General features: G+C 39.2%; 2 protein-coding genes across 2 annotated transcripts; one reads left to right on the forward strand and one right to left on the reverse strand.

Annotated features, from left to right (window-relative positions):
- The first annotated feature begins 5,162 nt into the window (after positions 1-5,162).
- Positions 5,163-6,636, forward strand: LOC121519310 (potassium channel subfamily K member 13). Its single transcript, XM_041802192.1, has 2 exons — positions 5,163-5,508; positions 5,627-6,636. The coding sequence occupies exons 1-2, from the start codon at positions 5,163-5,165 to the stop codon at positions 6,634-6,636; spliced, it is 1,356 nt and encodes a 451-aa protein (XP_041658126.1).
- Positions 6,637-10,177: 3,541 nt separating this feature from the next.
- On the reverse strand, positions 10,178-20,678 carry ppm1nb (protein phosphatase, Mg2+/Mn2+ dependent, 1Nb (putative)). The gene is made up of 6 exons (XM_041801583.1): positions 19,951-20,678; positions 18,820-19,391; positions 15,160-15,277; positions 11,645-11,759; positions 11,499-11,562; positions 10,178-11,394 (listed from the first exon to the last, which is right to left on the reverse strand). The coding sequence occupies exons 1-6, from the start codon at positions 20,354-20,356 to the stop codon at positions 11,377-11,379; spliced, it is 1,293 nt and encodes a 430-aa protein (XP_041657517.1). The 5' UTR covers positions 20,357-20,678; the 3' UTR covers positions 10,178-11,376.
- Positions 20,679-20,954: the final 276 nt, after the last annotated feature.

The following is a 20,954-nucleotide window of genomic DNA, read 5'->3' on the forward strand; positions in this document are numbered from 1 at the left end:
ATAATACATATATTTGTTATATTCAATATAAAAATTATTTGGTGAATTATTAAATTATGATTTATTTATTTTTACTCATTTTAAAGTTGTACTTGTACTTTCTGTCAAAGAGGGCCTAAAACAAAGGGATTGTTTTAACAATGCTAGCAGCACAAACAGGGACAGCAGTGTTAGCAGGTCAGTACACTGATTTGTATTTCAGTATCACAAAATGTCTTACAAACATTGTGCTATTTTTTGACATTTCCTCTCAAACTCCCATGATTTTTTTAACATTCGAGTAAAGTAGGGTCTCAGCTATCCATTTAGCCTTTGGCATTATTAGCAGTTGGTATTAATGTTACTAAGCAAAAGCAACAGGTCACATTTGAATCTTTTACAATAGTAAATGACAATCCCATCATCTTCAGCTGCACTTTGTGTGCTGTCAGTGTGCTAGCATGCTAACAATAGCTTCATGAAGAAGCTAGTGTACAAGTTCATACAAGTTCATTTGAAGGGACACAATTTGTGAGATCAAGATTATTTGTAATTGCATTATTTCCATAGAATTGTTTCTCAGCAACATGGTACTATAACCACATCCCAGTATGTCTACATTATGATCTAATTCATGAAGTTATGACAGATTAGCCTACTGTTTCCTGATCAGTTAATGCAATGCTAAAGTTTACACATTTGAATGATCATTTATCCTTCATCACACCTTGACATTAACTCTTGTACAAAATTGTTCATAGTTATTATTCCCGGGGACTCCAGACACCTTATGAAATTAGGTGTCTTTAATTTTTCAGTGTTCTTGTACATAGAAGTTGGTTCTATTTGATGTTTACTGTTTAAGAAACATTTGGGTTTTTCTACATGTGCATCCTCTGACAATGTCATGTGAGAAGGGTTTTCTGATAAATTAATTCCATCATTCATTTTCTACATCTGACAGAATAATTCTTTGTAGTAAAGAAACTTTATAAATGTTGTTGCTGCCGTGTGCTGTTGCTGCTTTGTCTAACAGTGGTGACAGCAATAAAAGGTTGATTGAAAAGTAATCATTTTCCCTCTAATGGTCTCATTTGCTTTTAAACCTCATACAGACTGGAGCATCAGTATTAATTTATGACTGCTTATTTACCCTTAAAACAATTCCTCATAGGAGCTTTTAGGTCATTAAAAAATTAACACTGAGAACACTGAAATTCTTCTTTGTGTTTTCGACTAATTTTGAGCAAAAATAAACTGATAAAATGAAGATTGACTTGAGATTTAAACAAAATTCTTCTAATGGTATTACGTATACATTTTCAGCAACATGATTGACATGTCCTGTGACAAAGTAAAGCAATACAGTAACGACATATTCTAGTCAACAGCATATCAAATGTTGTATTAACACTTCAAAAGGAAGGTACTTTTATAGTTGTATTTAATTCTTTTGCAATTTTGGATCTATGGATTATACATGATGGAGTTTGAACTGCATATTTCTATTCAAAGTGCTTTACAGTGCTTTAAAAATAGCAAAAGGGGTTTACCTGTGAAATCAGTTTGAATCTACTAGTACTAGTACTTTTTAAGAGCAAACAGATGTAGAAAGCCTCAGGTTCTCTGATAGTTTGTTCCACAAGTGTGTTAACTAAGAGCTGCTTTGTATTACTTGGATCTGGTTCTGGGAACAGTTTGTAGACCAGAGGACCTGAGTGGACTGGATGCCACATAAGGGACAAGAGATCATATATGTAGGTATCTCAGGTCAGGCTAATTTGCTGCTTTATATACTAGAATCAGGATTTTCAAGTCTATCCTTTGGCTCAAAGGAAACCAGCGTAGAGATCTAAGATCTGGTATAATGTGCTCTACCTCCTTGGTGGAAAAAAACACTCTGGCTGCAGTGTTCTGGATGAGCTTCAGCTGTTTGATGGATTTTTAATCAGTCATTGAAAACATCAATAAAATAATCTAGATTCCTTAAAAATAAATCACGGGCAGGTTCCTCTGACAGAATCACTCTGATTCTTGCTGTATTTTTAAGATGGTAATTGGTGGATTCTGTAACTGTCTTCATGTGGCTGTCAAAATGCAAATTTGAGTCTATGATTACAGTAGGGGTTCTGGCTTGATTTGTAGATTTAAGTGTCTCCCAGTTAAGGTAAACACCTTTCTTCTTTAGGGTCAAAGACAAGTATTTCAGTTTTTTTTTTAAACAAAACTGTCAGAAATCCTGGCACAGATACTCACTGATTCCTTCTCAGGGGAATGCAGTCATGAGATGCACAGTTGCGTATCATCTGTGATAAGAGATGTTAAGATATTGTAGAACCTAAACACGTGATAGCATAGATTTTAAAAAGAATGGGACCAAGAATTTATCTTTGGGGAATGCCACATGCTACCTTTCTATGCTCAGAGTCATAGTGATCATCTGACACAAAAAGATCCCTGCCTTTCCAATATTTGTGAACCAATTTTGCACAGAAAGTCAGAGATCTAATCCAGGTTAAAGCTATGTATGGACCTGTTTTAAAAGTAGTTAGATGAACAGTGGCTCTCTTTAGTGTTGTTAGCTTTAGCTAACATACATATGTCATTAACTTTGCTATGTAAACCAATGTAGCTAAATTAGATTTAGCAATGAAAGCATAAGAAAGCATAGCTTAAGCTAACGTATTTGTGTGCATAACTATGCGGCTTAGATAGCTGCTTTGTGAGTTTAGCTTTAGCTATGTTTTTATGTATAGCTAAGTTAGCATTAGCAACATGAACTTTAGCAAACATAGCTAAAGCTAACGTTGCTATGTAGATAACATATCTATATAGCTTAAATAGCTTCTTTGTAAGATTAGCTTCGACTACAATTTTATCTACAGCTGAGTTAGCATTAGCAACATGAGCTAGCAATATGAACTTTAGCAAACATAGCTATATAGCTTAAATAGCTTCTTTGTGAGATTAGCTTTGACTACGTTTTTATCCACAGCTAAGTTAGCATTAGCAACATGAGCTTTAGCAACATGATTTCTAGCAAACTTAGCTTAATGTAATGTTGCTATGTAGATAGCATATCTATGTAGCTTAAATAGCTGCTTTGTGATCTTGGCTTTGGGTATCTTTTATCTGTAGCTATGTTAGCATTAGCAACATGAGCTTTAGCAACATGAGTTTAAGCAAATGTAGCTAAAGCTAGCTTAGTTGCATTGTTAATGTAGATATGTAGCTTATGTAACAGCTTTGTGAGCTGAGCTTAGACTACTTTAGCTAAGTAGCTACTGTACGATAGCTACACTTGCTGTGCTTTTTTCCTGTAAGCAGACTGTTTACTCAGCTTTATAAACATTTTGTAATTAGGTTTTGCAGGTCAGGTTTTAAACCTTTAACTTTTGGTATCCTAACCCTTACCTTAAGTCCCACTCTAACCGTACAGTTTAGTTTGACTTTATTTAGAGTTTTAGCGTTCGTTCCATTCTGAGCTATATGGCACCTCAGATGAACGGTCCGTGAGAGTGGACATCAGAGCTTGTTTGCAGACTGTCGTTGGGAGACTGTCAAGCATTTATGTGGTCAACTGTGTCAAAAACAGCACAGTTATTGTCATACACAAACCCAAAGTTAATTTACAACCATACATTTGATTTTGCTTCATATTCCTACCATTAGAAAAACAACAACAAAAAAAATCAAGATTTTGACTTGGACATCTTTTTATCTTTGGATAATGACGCTGAAAAGAAAGGTAAATAAATGTATTGGTGCATGTTTGCTGGGCCTTTCTGTTATTGTCAAATTTACTGTTCAATTATTCAGAAAATAAATATATTCATTCAAGCCAACTGTCGTGATGAAGCCAACTACATAACAATTCACATTCATTAACTGCTAAAGTGATGGATATGCTTGTCTCTAAACTAGATCAGAACAATCCCAATAATAAACACAGTCTAAAGTTCAACACCTGATGCCGGGCTGACTGGTGAGATGAAGGCAGATGTGTCCTCTACACCTGTCGGCTCCTGTCACTCAGCCATCAGACGGCAGGCAGAGGAAACCCCTGCCCTTACCTGCAGCCCCTCATGAGATTAAAGGGATGAGCAGACCAAGAGAGTGAAAGTCATGCTCAACAAATCCTCCCACACAGTCTGCACCAACAACAAAAAGCCCTCTGAGGTGAGCTGAGAGTACAAACACAGTCTGATCTGATGATGGCTTCTGAGAAATAAAGCCCACTGGAGATAGTCTGGGTGAGAGTTCCCTGCTCATGGGTACATCTGTGGTAATAAAGACGGGATAGTAAGCCTTAGAAATATTACTGTGAACCTCTTTAGTAAACATCTGTACAACACCAAGGTGAAAGCTTTAATTCAACCAGGATTTTAATGTGGCTATTAAAAGTTCAATAATACTAAATAAACTTGTTTCACTTGTTGCTTTTGAATGTGGAGTAAAATTAGGTTTTAATTAAGGTTTAGATAGAAGAAATGCAGAGGAGATGGCTGCAGGAGTCAGGGTGTGCTCAAAGGCAGAGGGGGTGGGTTGGCAATGATGATGTCAGTGTGTGACCGATGAAACATCAGACAGCCTCTCAGTTTGAAAAAAAAAAAACCCTCAAGAGGCTTCCTCTCACTCTGACTGGTCATTGTTAAGCAGACCCATGGGAGGGGAGCAGCTGAACTACAGCGCTCCGAGAACAGACACTGCTCACAAGACAAGACCAGGTAGTATATCATTTTTAAATAAATCTAACTTTAACTGCTCATGAGCATGCATTTGAAAAGCATGAGCTTTTTTTGTCTTACATGTTTTCAAGAGATAACATTTTTTAATCACTACCAAAGCTCAGTACATTTCAGGCTAACATCAGTTTCTATGGAAAAAAATTAAAGTTATAACCTTACAGTTTTGCATGCATTTGACTAAACATGTCTCTTAGATATATTTGATCTCTTTTGTTACAGGATACAATATCTTCAGCTGCAAAACTTCTACTAAATGGTCCTTCTTCAAAGGTTTTTTTTAGTTTTGTAAGAAAGCCTAATGTTCTGTGCATCTGATCTTGAAGTGCGTTGTTTACACAGTGCATGTCTGTTGTAGGGGATGATGAATGAAGATTATCTAAGTGTGTGATAGGCAGTTGTAGTTGTAGTGCATGTTGTTGCAACGGTGCATCCGTGATGGCTCAGAGGAGAGCTGCAGCCAGCTGCTGCTGCCCACGGGCGCCCATGAACGAAGACAACGCCCGTTTCTGCCTGCTGGCCGGGCTCATCCTGCTCTACTTGCTGTGCGGGGCGGCCATCTTCTCTGCCCTGGAGCACCCCTTCGAGCTGAAAGCCCGCCGTCTCTGGAAACAGCAGCTGGATAACTTTACCCAGAGATACAGGGTGAACCTGGGCGCCCTGCAGACGCTGCTCAGGCAGTATGAGGAGGCGAATGGAGCTGGGATCAGAGTGGACACTCTGAGGCCTCGCTGGGACTTTTCTGGAGCTTTCTACTTTGTGGGCACAGTCGTCTCCACTATAGGTAAGTGTTAAAGCTTGTTTTGTTTTCTGATGTGCTAATTTGATAAGTTCTTTCAATCCTTTTACAAGTAATTGATTCCAAAATATTGACCTTGACCCTTTAACCTTTCCATCTCCAGGCTTTGGCATGACCACACCAGCCACCATAGCTGGAAAAATATTCTTAATCTTTTACGGTCTCATTGGTTGTGCTGCCACCATCCTCTTCTTCAACCTATTCTTAGAGAGGATCATCACCATGCTAGCTTACATTATGCGCTGGTGTCATGAGCGCCGGCTGAGGTGTGCTGGCGTCGGGGTGGTGTCAAACAGGAAGGAATCATCCGGCGAGGAGGACAGTCTCGAAGGCTGGAAGCCATCAGTCTATTATGTGATGCTGATCCTGGGTGTGGCATCGATAGTGATCGCATGCAGCGCCTCAACGCTGTACAGCTCCATGGAGAACTGGAGCTACGTGGACTCTCTCTACTTCTGTTTTGTGGCCTTCAGCACCATCGGTTTCGGTGACCTAGTGAGCAGTCAGAGGCAGCAGTATGAGTCTCAGGAGGCATACCGCCTCGGGAACTGCCTTTTCATTTTAATGGGGGTGTGCTGTATCTACTCCCTTTTCAATGTCATTTCTATTATCATAAAGCAGACTCTCAACTGGATTGTTGGTAAACTGGTTTGCCCAAGTCAACATCAGACTTGCTCCTGCTCTGCTCAGGGCTGCTGGAGGATCTGCTGCCCATGCCTCCACAAGAAAAAACACAACCAGAGACGTTTGCCTGCACACCTCAGACAGAAACGCTTAAAACGCAACACTGTACAGCCTATCTCCTCCCACTGCCCCCCAGGACGAAACCGCTACACCGAGGGCTCTGTGGAGACCGTGTGTGACAGTGAGACGGAGGCAGGAGCAGGGAATGATGGGGTTTGCGTTGGCCGTCGTATGTCAGGAGAGATGATCTCTGTCAATGAATTCATGGTGTCTAATAAGGTTTCTCTGGCGCTGCTGCAGAAGCAGCTCAGTGAAACAGCTCATCAGGGTCCACGGCAGAGCTACAGACATCAGAATGGATTCTCTGGTGGGGTGGGGGCTTTGGCTGTTATGAATAATCGCCTACAGGAGACAAGTGTGGATAGGTAGCACCAAACAGATGTTACTCTTGTGTACACTGCTTTAGCATCTTTAGCAATATACTCGAGTCAGCCAATAATTCATCCTCTTAGTATGACAGAAGCAAACTGTTTCCAATCTGTTTTCTCCAATTAGCAGTTTCTGCTTTCAGTGGAAGTCTATGCACCTAACAGCAGACCCCAGGAAAGGGTTTGGGATATCAAATAATGACCACATTTTGTTCTGTTTAGAAAAAGACAGCAAAAAGACGAACACAGTTTAAAGAATTCAACATGACTGTGAAGAGGGGTCTGATGTCCTGAAGTGATTGGCTCATACAAAAGCAATCAGATGGAAGAAGCAGTGAAGGAGCTCTTAAAGGGGAACTGCTGATTTAAGAGAGCAGCACACTTTGTCAATAAACATGGCTGTATGCGCAGTGGTAGTTGGTTCTAGACAACATGCAGGATTAAATACATTATCTACAGTCTTCTCCTAAATTACTAACTGCATATATAAAATATCTGAGATCTTATTTGTATTCAGCAGAGCTTCTCAAGGTGCTCAATAGCACTAAGAAAGAGATGTTTTAATTTGTTGATTGCTCACAAGTCGCCCATCGTGTTTCATCAATGCAGGTCATTGAAATTCATAGTAATCATGGAAGAGCTCTAATCTAGGGTTTTCAATGGAGCACATCTAATCAAACTGGGACCAAAGAGGACGTCCTTATGTCAACAAGTGGTGTGCGGAAAGTTGCTGTCTTATCAACAGAGCAGAGAAGAACATTCAGGTTCTCCTTGGCCAGCTGGAGGAGATCCTTTACTATGCAAGAAAGGCCATTTTAATCCATTCTGTGTTATCTCCAAAATGATTCTTACGTCCTTAGAGGTCTCTGCAGACAAAAACCTTTTTTTTTTAACCCTGCTTACAGAAGCCCTGATAGGACACACGTCAACTCATTTCATTTTACTGTGTTCCTGTGATAACAAGTACATTTTGGTTATTTCTCTTCAGTCAGTTTTAAGAAAGTGATCTCTACAAAGAGAAAGAGATCAAAATGCCAACATTTTGTGCTGTTCAAGGATGTGCCAACCAGTGGAATTGGAGGGAAAACAACCATTAAGAGCCACTTTTAGTCCTGAAATTAGCAACACATTAAAGCAAAATTGCAAGAAGCTTAAGAAGAGAAACAGCAGCAAATGTGGATTAAAAACCTCTAATTTCTGGAGGAGTGGAATCAGACAACACTGGTGCATGGTCTTTTTCAACCAAGCAGTCTAGTTTCAGTGCAGTTAATCATGATATGTCACAGTAAACCCTTATATGGCTCTTGATTCCACAGCCAATGTCTGTCCAGTCTCACTCATTGCAATTGGAAATGTGTCTTTTTAGAGATCGGGATTTGGCTCTGCTCAGTAATAAAAGCCAGTCTTGTTGCTTCAAAACGGCTCGTCATTTGTTACCAGTTTGACTTTTTAAAAGTGTTTAACAACAAAGCATAAGAAAGGGAACTTGTTCTCAAAGCCAGCTCCTTTGGTTTATGTAAAAGGAGAGAGGTGTAACTGTAGACCATCAATCTTATAACCAGACCCCATGTCCACTTAGCTATGATTCGTGCCTCATTTTTTAAGAACTGTTACTGTTGCACATTATTCTCATCCTCATTTGCAGTTGCAGACCACAACTTTAACATTTTAAGATATTTTTTAAAATTCAACTTAACTTATAAAGAAAGTCTGGCAGTTACATTCATAAAATAACCACATTGCAAACAGTACAGACTAAGCAGCATTTCATAAATAATAAAGGGCTGATGTCTGTTCTGTCCATTAAATTAAGCTAAAGCTTATGAAGCTAAGTCACGCTACCACAAAACTACATGCGAAACAGGTCTATCCTCAGCAAACGTAGCTTAATTTAACATGCTGTAGCTTTAGCTACCTTAGTTATGTAACAATGTTGCCTACATAGCTCACGCAGCTAATGTAGCTTTATAATATAGCCATGTAGCTATGTAACTTAAGTAGTTTAATTAGCCTTAGATTTAGCTACATTAGCTATGTAGCTACCTTTTCTACAAAGCTAACATAGCTTCATTAGCTTTAGTCTTAGCTACATTAGCTATGTCAGCTGTCTGTAGTTTTGTAAGCTTTGTAGATTACGCAGCTAATGTAGCTACAAGAGCTAAGCTAACTGTGTACCAATGTTTTCGTGGAGAACAATAATTTTTTCCTGTGTGCTGATGGTTAATTAGGCCTTATTAAACGTTTTGTAATCATATTTTTCTGTTCAGGTTTTTTGACTTTCATCTTTTGGTATTCTAACCCTAACTTTAATGTTTACTCTACCCTTACTGGAAGTTTGGTCCAATTTCATTTTGAAAGTTTTAACGTTTCCTTTCAAGGGAGATCTCTGGTCTGCAGCAAGACTGTCTTGCATAAAGGAGTCATTATTTTTAACAGGTTTGTCCGTGACCAAGATATCATTACTCTGTAATTTATCCCACAATTTATTTTTGGTTAGTGGTACACTGTTACCATTGAAAGCATGTTTATGAACAAACAAGGGAGAAAAGCTGTTAAAGAGTCAAAGCTAGCCTCTTAGCTCAGTACAAGACTGCTCAGGTCCATTTAGAGCTTGAATGTACTCACTTTCCCATTGCCATTGATTCCTAACTGTCTTCACTTCCTGTCCCCATCAGACATTCACACATGACTGCAAAGGGCCTATGAGTCAATATTTGGTTTGTCATTAAAACTCCTGAGACTTTATCCAAAAAATAAAACTGACTGAACTAAAATTAAGAATATGAGTAAGAAGGATATTTCTTATAATAAACATAACCCAAATATAAAGATGAAAGTAAGATAACAGTTGTACCACTGCTGCTTTCAGCTTAAGGTCCCTGGTTTTATTCTGGTTTGTCCATGGGTGAAGAGGAAACAAAGAACTGTTAACAAAACAAAACATTTGTTTTCAAGAAAGGTTTTTGTTTATTAGTTTGAATGAATACAAAATTTTTTATTAATGTATCATCTCAAATTTAGTTTACTAGAATCAGCAGTTGAACCTGTTTTTAGTGATCCAGATCATTTGGCTCAGCTCAGCAAGATGATCCGACTCTTCATTTGGTACTATCTTTGTGTCATTAGATCAGCAAAAATGATCAATGTTATGACATATTATTGATAGGTGTGCATGTTTTTTACATTTTTACTAATGAATGAATATCATATATAATTATTTTATGGAATGTCCAAAGTGCTTTGCAGGTCTGATGAATCCTGTTAATTGCCTGGTCTGTATGACACCCACAGTATAAAACTCAGACTCCATATCAAAGTACATGTGCTTGAATATAATGTCATTCCCATCCCTGTTGGTTTAACAGTCACGGGGCTGAATATTTGTGTCTGTATAATGTTGAAATGCTTGTCCACTCCAAGCTTCTGGACCTACCTGATTCATTTCCTCACTCTTAGTACATTCACAGCAATAGAGAGAAAAGAATATCCCCTACCTTAGTTGCCAGTGTGAGAAGAAATATGACAAGTTTTCAGTCAAATATTCTTTATTAGGTTTGGGACAATCATGACTTAACATGTAATGTCTGTACACAGGAAACGACTCACTGAAATAATGTAATAATTCAGATGTAATGTCCTGTTCTGAAACTGAACCTCTCCATTGGTGTTTGTTTTCTAAACAATACAAAACACGAATAAGGCATCACAGTACATCATCCAACGTATGGAAAAAACACATTTCACATGTACTTTGTTGAAGAAAGTCTTAAGAAATATGCTAGCTATACAAAGAAAAATGTATATGTGTAGAACTAACAGTGTGTATGTCAAATTGGTCAATAAATAACAATCTTAGGGTATTTTTTTGCCAATTTTGGATAGATGGAGTTGATTTTTTGGTCACAACTCAAAAACGTGCTTTTCAGTTCTTTTTCAAACATATTACCTAATTTTTCAAGCATCAATCAAACCAAGTCAATCTTATTCTACACTTTAACAAGCTCTTTAAAATCTTCAAAAAGAGTTTATGTGTTGTGTGAAATGTATTTTTTCTGGACTTTGAGTCTAGAATAATTAGTGCTTATTTGCTTGTCACCACATGGAAAAAAAGAAACATTTGTGCTCCCATCAGCTGACCAGCTGTTAGCACTGTTAGCACTCCCTGTTTTAACCAGGCAGATATATACTTTATATGTTCGCTACATGCTAGCTTTGGGCTAGCACTGACACATAAGTCCCTCCTGGATAGGAGAGACAAATTTTAATCATCAAAATCATGAAATAACTCTTATACTCTACCCTTATATACTTATTCTTATCATCTTTAAAATATAACACTATATATATATATATTTATACACCAATATTCCTTATTTATCCAACAATAAAGTACAATTTCACAGTAGTTTGTTTTAATCTGGCAGACTTTCATTGACATGATCGTCTGTTTTATCCGTTCACTGAATATGAGGCAGACGTTTGTTGCTGGATCTGTATCTCTGAGTAAGTTTTACAAAATGTCCTTATTATATAAATATAAAATGTAACAGGCTTTAATTAGATCATTTTTGCATTGTATTCATCACAACAAGATGCTGCTTGCTGGCATGATGTAAACAAACACCCTTGTCTGTTAGTAATTTCCCTTTTTGTTAAATTGCACACGAAGAAAACAGTTTAATATTGACATTAATTACAGCCCCGCCATGGCTCCTTGGAGACAAAAACACAGCTGACCTGATCAGGATCCTCCCAGGCCCTTTACAGACATGTCAGAAGGAAAATTATGATCAATATAAATTTTCTAGTTGCGGCGACAACATTTAACAGTTAGCATGGCATTTATGTTTAGTTTTCACTCACATTTGGTACTGTGGGCTTGTGCGTCTCTCTCTGTTGGTAGTAAGCAGAAATGATGCAGTTCCTCCTGTAATAGATAGAAGAGCCATCGTGTCAGTTACATTACAGAGTGGCTATACAACCCATTAAATAATCATTTTGTCTCTTACTTGCTCTGTATGCCGCCCCCTGGTGGTAATCCAGGGATGACAGTGGATGCAAGGACTGTGAGGACGGACAGCAGGTCAGGGTCCTCCCCTCTGGCACACAGCTCTTCATAAATCTCTATTAGATATTAAAATAAAACCTTTAATCATGTTTAAAGCTACAGTGAGAGGTTTTAGTCTGTTTATGAAATAGAGTGAAATTAATACTGATGTTTCTATATGACCCTCAAAGGTAAAAGAGACCATCAGGCACAAGATTGATTGATATAGTTTATTTAAATGACTGACAGCTGCCAGTAGGTTTGTGTCAGACAAAGTATTCAGCTGCACACAGTCTAAGCAGTTTTTTCTTTCATTTTTCATGGCAAAGATTCTTGATGTGTGATATATTTGACTGTTAAAAGGAGACAAGAAGAGATTTTTGTTACACAACTTTTTAGTTTCAAACATTTCACTCAGTTTCCCATGATATCATACACATTTTAACTGTTTGCTAGAGATTTTAAAAAATGGACAGATTAATTATCATGGGAAAGCATGCCTTGTTATCCTAAGATAAATTGATAAAGAAGTTGAAATCATGAGTAAAGTACCTAAATTAACTAACCTGAAATGGATGGGTTTGGTTCACACATCGATCTGGGAAAGCTTCAATAGGAAATGTTTGGGAAAAGGCAGAGGCTTTGAAAAAAACTCGGAGTGTGAATGGATAACCGTTCTGTCTGTCATATCTCTTCGGGCCAATCAGAGCAACAAAACATGTGACTTAGCCGCTATCGAGCTGCGTGTGCACAGCTACCGAGGAATAACGCGAAACGTGGCGACTGTAGACATGAAAGTACTCGACTTCTGTCGTGTTTGAAAAGAAAACAACTCCCTGCTGTTCTTTGTTCTTCTTTTAACAAAGAAATCTCATCAAGTTCTGATAAAACTGGTGCTTTAACAGTATCCACGCTAAGCTCTTCCTCCATAATTGCACCGTCCTCTTGCTGCTGCTCGTATACATCACGACTCGGCTGTGCCTGAAAGTACTGCCCCTAGTGGCTGATTGGTCCTGTCACTTTCTAATCGGGCCCAAACGGTTCAGATGGGAGCTTTGCAAGATGGATTCACCAGTGAAAAATAAGGAAACGGGCATATCCATCTGCTTTGCAAGGTTATAAATTAACATGTTACCACAGCAAAGTGGAATAAAAAATTAAATACGTGGATGTATGTCCTCAGTAAGAAGTGAGAACCACTGCTTAAAAGTATCTGGCAATTCTTTGAACCTTTGCACACAGCTTCAGAGAACAATTTGAGTAATTCTATTATGATGTGACCAAACTAACTGACAATGAGCCAGTCATCTCAGTAATTTCTTACCAGTCTAGCTGGACATTCTGAAGATGTCAAACTAAAATTAGCACAAAAAGTAAGGACATTTGTGTTTGGATAACTAGATAACTTCTTTGTTGTAACAGTGAACCTTGGCAATAACTCTTATACTGTTGGAAAGCCTGTTTATTTCCCTTTTAAATGGTGCCACATTTGTAAGGAACATGCATTTGTGGGATGAGCAGCACAGCTGAGTAGTGGGTTGCACCCTTGAAAAATATGCCAAGTCTTCTCTTCTAATGCCTAATTTTGCTGTTGCTATTGACTTATGTTTTGAGCTTCTGGTACCCCCAGCTGCTGCCAATCAGGTGCCTGATTGGCACCTATTATATTCAGTGATGGTACAGATTCTGCCTATGGCAATTGGATTACAGAATCAAAGTATGGAGACACAGAGAATGCTATGCAGATTGTTGCCCCGATATAGTAATTTTTGGTGGAGGCAGTGTGATCATGTGGGGCGGCATCTCCCTCACTGGAAAAACAAGGCTTGTCATCACTGCAGAACTATCTCGATGCAGAAAGATATCGAGATGAGATCCTGCAACCAGTGACAATACCATATATCTACAGAAGGGACCGAACTCTTCCTCCAAGATGACAACGTTCGCCCTCGCAGAACAGGGTTTATCAGAGACTACCTCCAGAATTTGGGAATGGAGAGGATGGAATGGCCTGCCAGCAGTCCTGACCTCAACCCCACTGGACACTTGAAGGATCAGCGTCAGCTTACCAGAGTGACCAGCACACCCACATTGGCAGAATTGCAGCAAATGCTGGCACAGTAGTGTGTGACCAGGCTGGTGACCAACATAAAGGGGAGTAGCCAGGCTGATGTGGCTGTGTATGGTTGTTCCACATGCAACTGAGGCTCCTGTTTGTCAAATTAATTGTTAAATAGCCAATATGTCTTGTTTCTTCAGACTTCAATGTCCAATCAACCAAAAAAGAGTCAGTGGCAGAATAAGATGTTTGGAATTGGTAGAGAAGATCTGGCACTTTTTTCATGGGCACAACCCACATACTCAGCTCTGCTGCTCATCCCACAAATGCATGTTCCTTACAAATATGGCACCATTTAAAAGGGAAAAAAACATGCTTTCCAACAGTGTAAGATTTATTGTCAAGAAGCATCGAACAAGAAAGAAATAATCTACCAAAAACAAATGTCCTTACTTTTTGTGATAAGTTCATATAATTAAGTTTGATGTTGCTCTGACACAACAGTAGAGAACTTAAGTATTTGGAAAACATCTTTTTAACTGGGCTAAACAATGATCTTTTTAGTGTCTAATTTAGCGGTGGATGAATAAAGATTTGGTATTCCAGAAAATATTTACTAAATGAAGACATACAGTGCTTAAAAAAATTATTAGACCACCACCCAAAGTAAGGTTTATGCAACAGCTGCCCTAAATTAACAGCATTGGTAACAATTGGTAAAACCAAAATCATTTTTTATGTTTCTGCAATGGTTAATACACCAATATGTAGAAGCTCTTTAACCCAAATGATATTTTTAATGCTAAAATATAATTATTATTGTTATCCATGAATTTTCACATTTACTGATTTACAAAAAAACTGAAAAGATAGTAAAGCACATTAATATTTATTGATTAATATGTCAAATTATAGTTATTTACTTGCATTCCTGAACAGAAAAATGAGTTTAGTGGTTGAATGTTATGCTTGATTAATTTCTGACTTCTCAGAGAAACCCAGTGAGCCGGCTCAAATTTGGATATAAAAAGGTGAATTCAGTTTGAAATTCCTCATTCCTGTTCAAAATGGTAGAACGTGGAGAGCTCACTGAAAATGAAAGAGTCCGCATTGAAGCACTTCATGATGCTGGATGGTCTCTGAGACAAATATGACAGGTGGTCTAATAAATTTGTTAAGCAGTGTACATGCATGATGTCTTTTCATGGTCACATCACATGCAGTTGGTGAAAAAACATCATAAAGCTGCCAGCCTTATTTATAAGTATCTGAAGACAGATGTGTCAAAAACGAAACTTAAATTATAAAAAAATGTCATTATTTTGTCATCAAACATTTATACAACAGGGTGTCCAAGTGCTTGTGATGACAGTACATTACCCCCCTATACTCCTTGTGTGTCATCTTTATCCACATACCTGCTACTTTGGACTCCAGCAGGTCCTCCAGCTCTGCTTCCTGGTGTAATGCCTCAGCTGACAGCTGGGGGGCTCCAGGGAAACATAGCAGGATGATGCTGATGTTGTCCAGGCTGCCCTGCAGAGCAGAACAGCGTCAGCAGAGGTGAGTAATGATGGCTGACCTTACAAATGTCAGCACAGCAAACATTATTTCATCCTGGGCGAGCAGATTTAGAAATAGATCATTTTCACCTCCAGCTCTGTCACATAGACGCAGCAGAGCAGGAAGAAGTAAGTGGAGTGTGGAAGAAGCTGTGACAGTTTGAGGTCATTGTGGCTGAAGCCCAGTTATGTAACAGGGGCATGATAGACATGATAGCCAAACAGTGGGGAGTGTGCACGTGTGGCCCGTGTTTATCCTGGTGTGCTCTGATGAGACTCAAGATAAACAATAAACAACAATTCTTCACTCCTGACTCTCCTCTCTTCCTGAGACTCTGTGGATCCTAACTATAAAACAGGACATGGAGTAACATGGGAATATGCTTTATTAAATAATGTTCAGTTCACTAACTGAACTGATGGGTTTTGGATTTCTTGTATAAAAGTATTCTCCACAAAACCTCCTTAATTCTACCAGCTATGACATTGTGGGCTTGCTGCAATAAAATAATTAGTCTCTATCTTTGGTCTGAAGCTATTCTCTATGCAGCTCATAAGAACGGTACAATGAGCAATTATGTGTTCTTGAATATCAACCTTCATCCGTGTGACACTCAGAGTGAGAGTGGCTGAAATGAGTCCTCATTGGACTCAGAATAATCCCATATAACCTGTTCTGACACCTCTGCAGTCTATTTTAAGGTGGTCTGTCACACTATCATGTCATGAACAGTGACCAGCAACTGAGATGAGCTATGAACAGAAGTCAGAGCAGTGTTTTCATTGTTGGTTGGACCTACACTCCATATGAGCATTTGCATAAAGCTTAATGATAATTTTAGCAATATAACTTTAGTTACTTTCAGCACACAACTTTGCTGTTTGTCCTTATATTCAAGACTCTCATGTAAATTTAGCCCTTTTCAAAATGTGAACCCCTGTCTTAAAACAGGATTACCTTCTTATTGGTAATAGGGCCGGGCAATTAATCGCAAATTAGATTAAATCGCAATATCACAATTTTCAAATCGCAGAAGATGCAAAATTTCTTTTACCTAAAATTTGTGTCAAAATACTACTTTAAAATGTAAAATTTTGGGATGGTGTACAAAAAAATCAGATTTGCTTAATTTTTTAAATGTTTTTCTTTAATACAACAGTTTATATCCAATTTGCAATTTAGTTTGTTCTAATATTTTGTAGCTATAGTTTTGAATGAGTTATCTTTGTTTTTGTTGGAAAATACATGAGATGAGGAACTTTAGAAATAATTGCGTATTAAACTGCAATTGCAATATTGGGTTAGAAAAAAAAAAACGCAATTAGATTATTTTCCCAAATCATTCAGCCCAAATTGGTAATGTTAACAATGTGGATGGACACACTGATGTAAGTGATAAGGAAGGTAATGTTGGAATTCAGAGCAAAGCACTAATGTGCAAGAATGTGAGGGTAAATAAAGTAGAAGAAACTTTAATGAAAAATAATAAAATAACTGGGAAAAGAGTCAAAAAAAAAAAACAAACTAGTGGCAATAAAAGAGGAAAAATGGGTGACAAGTCGCAGAAAAGTGACAAAAATGGTTATATGTAGTAAAAAGAAGGGGTCATATTGGGCAAAAAATTGCAAAAATGTGTTAAAAGTATCAAAAACAAATGGCAAAAATGGACGAGTAGAAAAAATGTGCCACAAATTGGGCAAAAAATTGGTTAAATTTGGTAAAAAGAAGTTGCAAAATGGACAGATGGCAAAATAAGTGAAAAAATTGATTTTAAAAAGTTGCTAAGATGAAATTGGTGAAAAGGGCAAATACTTGGTTCAAAGTGGCAAAAAGTGACAAAAATGGGCTTATAGAGCAAAATGGGTTTAAAGGTGTAAAATTAAATAGCACAATATATACTAAGAAAAAACAGCAAAAGTTGGTTTAAAGGTGCAGTGTGTAAAACTAAATATCAATATCTAGAAGTGGGTTCTAGATTGTATTTCCCTGCGGGAAACTGTGGCAAACAGTTGAATTTAATGTGTATCTGTAATGTGAATACAATACAATATTTATTTATCTTTTTTTTTTCTTTTTTTCCTCTATGTTACCATGGAAACATGTAAAAATCCAAGATGGCGGCATCCATGGAGGGGACCCTCCCTATGTATGAATTAAAGGTTTATTCTGAGTTGTTTTTTTCAAAATAGCAAATTTTTGAATTTAGTTGACTAAACACTTATTTAGATAGACCGTCTTAGAAATGTTTTGCTTTATTTTACCAAGTTTGTTCAGCTAAATGCTAATAGGCTAGATATTACACACTGCACCTTTAAAGTAGGAAAAATAATTGGGAAAATTGGATGAAAAACAAAAAAATGGTTAAAAGTGCCAAAACGAAGTGGAAAAAAATGTGTTTGAAAGTAGCATGTCTTAATAATTCTAACATCAGTACCCAATAATATTGTAGCTCCATAGTGTGTTAGCCAGGATGCTAGCACCAATGCTACTGATCCAACACATGCATTGATATCATCCATAAATCACAAATGGGGGCCTATTCTCTGGGTTTGTCAGAGCTCAGGCCTGCACTGACTTAGGTCTTGTCCACATGGAGACAAAAACGTTATATTTCAGTTTATTTGTTTTTCTATGGCAGATATTTCTGTTTAATAGTAGACCGAAAAAAGGGAAAAAGGAACAGTTTTGTCATGTCAATAAGGGGTTAAGGGCTGGTTTGCACCAAAAAAGAACAAGGCCACATTTTCTTCTCATTCCAGCACTGGATGTGCCTGATGACAGATATGGAATCTGGTCCATCCATCGGCTTTGCAAGGTAAGAAAAAAGAACAATTACAAAGTTCCCAATAAATTGTCAAATCACAACAATTTGACCAGAAAAAGTGGCATCACCTGTTATTATCATGAAGAAGACCTCTGGGTAAGATGTGCACTGAGTAAGTGTGTAGGTGTAAGTGTGTTTTCTACAGCTGTCTGTAAATTTCCCATCACCTTGCCTATATGTGATGTAACACTCATATAACCTCTTCCCTAAAGGTTCCTTATGTAAAAACAATCATATCACATTATATCAATGATTGAAAAACAAGATTTTGGGCAAGTTGTGACTGGACTGTAAGTACACGGTAAAAGACACAACCACTTGGAGAACACTGATAAAGATGAAAAAGTGTGTGTAGCATTGACTGAACTGACGCAGCCCCTGAGTTATCAGCAAAAAGGAGAGATCTTTCCTCAGAAGTGAAATGACCCCAGCAGCATTCACGTCGAGCCACATCAAGTCTACAGAGTCACACTAAAAGGGATTATGTTAATTCCTTAAATTGTGACATGAAATCCAAGCCCATGGGAAAATGATGTAACACAGATTTACTGTGAAATTGTGTTTTTGTTCATATCAGTTAAACAAATTTTCCACTTAAACAAGTATTTGGGAACCCAAAAGGGGCAGGGGCAGTTTTCAATGAAAAAGGATTAAATAATATTTTCACTGGTTTTTGAAAGCAGACTCTAACCTTATAGAGACAGAGGTCGATGACTTGGGTGCAGACATCTCTCAGATCGGTGCAGACACGCAGGCGGTTGTGGATGAAGGCGCACAGCTCCTCATTGCTAATGGTGTCCCACACTCCGTCGCAGGCCAGCACCAGGAACTCATCAGCCGGTGAGCGCTCCACCACACACACCTCTGGCTCCGGTGACACCATTTGCTGGCTGGGCGTCCGGTTTTCAGCCCCCTTGTAGCTGAAGTCCCCTAGAGCACGGGACACAGCCAGGGAGCCGTTGATCCTTTGGAGAGTCACTGAGCCACCGGCACTCTCTATTCGCTCCTTCTCCAGAGGGCTGTAAGGTTTGTGGTCCTCAGTGGAGTAGCACACCTGCCCAGACCTGCACAGCATAGCCCTTGAGTCACCACAGTTGGCGAAGTAGATATAATACGGTGAGATGAGAGTGGCCACCACAGTGGTGCCGCCTCTCTCCCAGCCTTCTCGACGTGCCACTGAATGCAGGTGCTTGTCTGTCTGCAGGAAGCCTTCGATGATGGCTCCTTTTACTTTTTCAGGGTCGTCCTCTGGGCTCAATCCCCCTGTGTGCAAAAACAGACACTTTTTGCATCCAGCAGCAAACAAAATCACAAAATAAAAACATATTTGGACAAAACAATGAAGTAATCACTAGTGAAAGGAATTTCTTACACAAAAACTCTTTCAATTATAAAAAAGGTCCTGTAAGAAACTTTCAGGTTGTCTAGTTTTTGTAGTCTACTCTGGGAAAAGTATAAGTCTCATCTCTTTGCTGATCTCTTCCTGTACAAATGTAGGCTGTGATTTCTGACAAAAAAAGGAATCTTCTTCATTTTAAATACCTAACAAGATTTCAGAGTCAATCTTTGGCTTGTAGAAATGTTAACGGCTGTTTCAGCAGCCTGCTGTTAATTGCCTCGTCTGACACCCACCCTGTGTTAGCAGTTTCATTAGCTGAAATAATCAATCCTCTTGCTGATGGACTTGTCTGCGTTTGTAGGTCATAAAATGGCATCAATATTAATTTCAGTCAGTTACAATGACTATAAAACACCTCACGCAAGCAACTCTACAAATCCTTGATGACATCTTTTATGTTTCATTCATGCATCTCTCTTTCACCTGTGGCCAATATGTGACCCAGAAGGTGCTGGGAGCAGTACTGTGCTACTGTGCTTCCTGCATGGCCATCGAACACGGCGAAGAAGCTCCAGTCAGCCAGCTCTCCTCCCAGCTGTGGAACACAGTTGTGGAAGTCCTCCATGTTGGCCCTCCAGCCCTGCATGCTCCCCAGGGCGTAGGTGAGACCCCAGCGAGCACAGCCCTCCTCTGCCAGTTTGTCCAGGACAGGCCTGTCTAGGTAAGGGCTGGGGATGACCTCCTCCTTCTCCCCCTCCCCTGGATGTTCCCCTTCTGCTGCTCCTCCACGCCCCCCCTTGAAGAAAGAACTGACCCTCTTCTCTGTCTCTTTCACCAGCTGCCGCATGAAGGCAGGCATCTCCACGCTGCCTTTCCTGGCTGTCCTCATGGCTCTGATGCACAGCTGATGTGAGGGGAATCTTCTTCTATCCTGGCCCTGGTGGAGGATGGGGGCTGAGGTAGGCCTGGTGGTGGGCCTGAGCCGTGTCTGTGTAGCCCTGCAGCTCCAGGGCTCAGAGCATGGCTGCCCGAGCTGATGGATGTTCTCAGTGCTGGCTGCTCTCCCTGCTCATCTCCTCTCCTCTGCCTCTCTGGGGACCTCACTGCTCTCCTCTCTCTCCTCCACTCATCCTTGCTCTCCTCCTGGTTTGGTCTCTCCTCTGTGCTGCTGTGATTTCACCTTCTCCCTCGCTTTTTCATCGCTCGTTCCTTCTTTCACCAGCTCTCCCCTTGCCTTGTTATTTTCCTCTGTCTGTGCTCTGATTGGCCAGCTATTTGTGTGCACCAATCCCAGCCCAGCTTGCATCTCCTCTGTCATGTCTGAGCTCAGCATCTCTCTCTTTCCGCCTATCTGCAGCTCTGCCCCTCCCACTTCTTTGGTAATCTCAACCTTTGATCAGTCGGGATTATGGGCTGCCACTGCTGTGGATTACAGGACTGTCGGCCATTTAGCACGCAGTGTGTGGCTGACTGTGTGAAGAATAAAC

The sequence above is a fragment of the Cheilinus undulatus genome, linkage group 12, assembly GCF_018320785.1.
Source record: "Cheilinus undulatus linkage group 12, ASM1832078v1, whole genome shotgun sequence".
Taxonomy (NCBI): Eukaryota; Metazoa; Chordata; class Actinopteri; order Labriformes; family Labridae; genus Cheilinus; species Cheilinus undulatus.